Source organism: Penaeus chinensis, chromosome 16 (assembly GCF_019202785.1).
Source record: "Penaeus chinensis breed Huanghai No. 1 chromosome 16, ASM1920278v2, whole genome shotgun sequence".
In the NCBI taxonomy this organism is placed as follows: domain Eukaryota; kingdom Metazoa; phylum Arthropoda; class Malacostraca; order Decapoda; family Penaeidae; genus Penaeus; species Penaeus chinensis.
In genome coordinates, this window is record NC_061834.1 from 3,914,267 (window position 1) to 3,916,766 (window position 2,500).

Sequence of the window (2,500 nt, forward strand, 5' to 3'; positions counted from 1 at the left end):
TCAGTCTTGAAGTAAAGGCGATAACAACAAATAATTCCTCTTACAGCAAATCAAGATGACGCCGGAGCACCTGTCTCGCGTGAGTGACATCGGCGGGGTCCTCCTGCAGTATCTGCGTACCGCCATCTTTTTCTGGCACAGGTATCACGAGGACGTGCAGCCGCGACAGGAGCGCGTTCAAGAGCTCAAGGATCAATGCACGCAGGTTAGAAATTGTGTCTAACGTTTTCTCGACTTTGTTAATTAAATATATTTTCTGTGAAGTTTGCGTCAGTCTATCATGTCTAAATCAAAGATAAACAATCGGTGCTTATGATACCTGCAAATGTCCCTGGGTGAACACTAATGAAATGCGCTCATACATATGTCTACGAAGTTTCGTCTTTTAGTGAAGCTCTTATCAGACTTCCGATTCCCACCTGCCTACCTGTCTCCCTGCAGTTGCAAGTGGAGATGGCGACGAAGGAGAGGCTGATTCGAGGTGCCCGGGAGGAGGTTGCCAAACTGACGGCGCGACTGAAGGACGAGGAGGGCCGTGTAGTTGCTCTCAAAAGGCAGAAGATCGACGTCGAGGAGGAGCTGGCCAACGTGCTAGCCGTCATCACGGAACTGCTGCCGCACGCGGAGAGGTGAGGCACCCCTGAGATGTTGGTAACTTCACGACATTTGAGTCATTGATATGAGTAAGTGGACTAATTTTGCATTAGTAAAAAACCTTCGTTAACTAAGCAGTCCAGCTTGACACCTAAAATACTTTTTGATGCCTAAGCTGGAGAAAGAAGATCAAGGAACAGGAGGACATGCTGACGCAGCTGACCGGGAAATGTCTTTCGGAGGCAGCTAGGCTTACGTACTTATCTGCTCTTTCGCCCGCCGCGCGCTCCTCCCTCGCTGGCGTGTGGGAGGCCGACTTGGTTAGCAGGGGTCTTCTTGCGCCGCAGCAGCCGCAGCCGCAGCGGGGCCTTCGGTACGTGGACGTCTTTGCAAACTTTTTAAATTCTATTATTTAAATAATGTAATTTCAGTTTGGGATGAAGGCTTGTTTGTGAAACCTTTAAATCGAATGAAAGCAAATGCCTCCCACAGGTTAGTCTTGCGGGCTGGGGAGCTTCAGCAGGACGTCGACGAGGCCCTTCGGCATAACGCCAACCGTGCCCCTCTTCTGCTCGTGCGGGATCCCCATCACTTGGTAGGATATGTCAGAGATGTGTATCTGAAAGAGAGAGAGAGAGAGTGAGAGTGAGAGAGAGAGAGAGAGAGAGAGAGAGAGAGAGAGAGAGAGAAAGAGAGAGAGAGAGAGAGAGAGAGAGAGGGGGGGGGGGAGAGAGAGAGAGAGAGAGAGAGAGAGAGAGAGAGAGAGAGAGAGAGAGAGAGAGAGAGAGAGAGAGAGAGAGAGAGAGAGAATAGACTTTCAAAGAAATTCTTTACCTAGTTGCAAAACAAGTGTGATAATTACTAATAACTCAAACCATCTTTCGAGCACCAAAAGTCTCACATACTAAAACCAGATGATAAAGTACCACTCCCTGCTTGGTACAGGTGGAGGAGTACGTCAGAGGTGGAGTTTGGTTGAATGTGGAGTCGGGGTCATGGAGAGAGGCGTTGGTGGAGAGACTGGCAGTCACTCCACGCACGCCGCTCTATCTGCGACTGCAACATGCTATGGCTTTGGATGTGGTGGCCTGCACACAGAAACTGCTGCAGGGTGAGTGCCAGGGAAGAGAAGAAAGGAACCACTATGGGCAAAGTATGAACAGGATAAATAAAGAATTAAGTCTACTAAGCTACAATGAATAGTGAGGATTAAATTTTTATTAAATGCAGGTTAAAAGTCCAATCGAGAATATTATGAGTTAAGACAAAACCGTCAAGATGGAAGTAGAATAAAACTGTTTCGGTCGTCTCCCTCAGATGGCGACGGAGGCCTACGGATTCTCGTGGTGCTGGATGACACGTGTTCCGAGGCGCCGTGTCCGCTCTGCGCCGCTCTTCCCGCCATCGACCTTGCTCTCGACGACCAGGTTGGCGGGCAAAGGAGTCAAGTTCTAATGGTTTTGGTTGATTGAATAAGCAGATATGATATCTGTCATGACGTATCCAGAAATATTATATTATTTTGTTGTTATTAATCCTTAGTTAATATGTACATGCTAACCGCCAACACCCCCGGCAGGGTATCGTGCACCAGCTGGTTCAAACGGCTGTTAGATGGCACGACCCACAGCTGGAGGAGGAAATGGTGAAGACCGTACAGGTGACGACGGCAGCGCGGCAGGGCAAGGAGGCTGCCGAAGGGGCGCTCGTCAGGGCGCTCATACACGCCTCGAAGGCCACGTCCGCGGACGACCTCGACGCCTTCATGGACCACGTGGACGCACTCAATAATGTGAGTCGCCGTGGAGGGGCGCTTATGCCGTTCGCGGAAACCTCATCACGTACCTTCTGTTAATTTGTATAAACATTTGCATCTCTCGTGATATCTGTTCTAGAGCTAATCGGT

General features: G+C 49.6%; 1 protein-coding gene across 1 annotated transcript in view; it reads left to right on the top strand.

Moving 5' to 3' along the window:
- LOC125033626 overlaps positions 1-2,500 on the top strand; it is a 27,571-nt gene that overhangs the window by 16,227 nt on the left and 8,844 nt on the right. Inside the window, exons 23-29 of the mRNA XM_047625295.1 lie at positions 47-205; positions 442-629; positions 770-967; positions 1,087-1,189; positions 1,540-1,705; positions 1,912-2,021; positions 2,174-2,386. Coding sequence (XP_047481251.1) covers positions 47-205; positions 442-629; positions 770-967; positions 1,087-1,189; positions 1,540-1,705; positions 1,912-2,021; positions 2,174-2,386 — 1,137 coding nt within the window. The remainder of the gene's footprint in view (positions 1-46; positions 206-441; positions 630-769; positions 968-1,086; positions 1,190-1,539; positions 1,706-1,911; positions 2,022-2,173; positions 2,387-2,500) is intronic.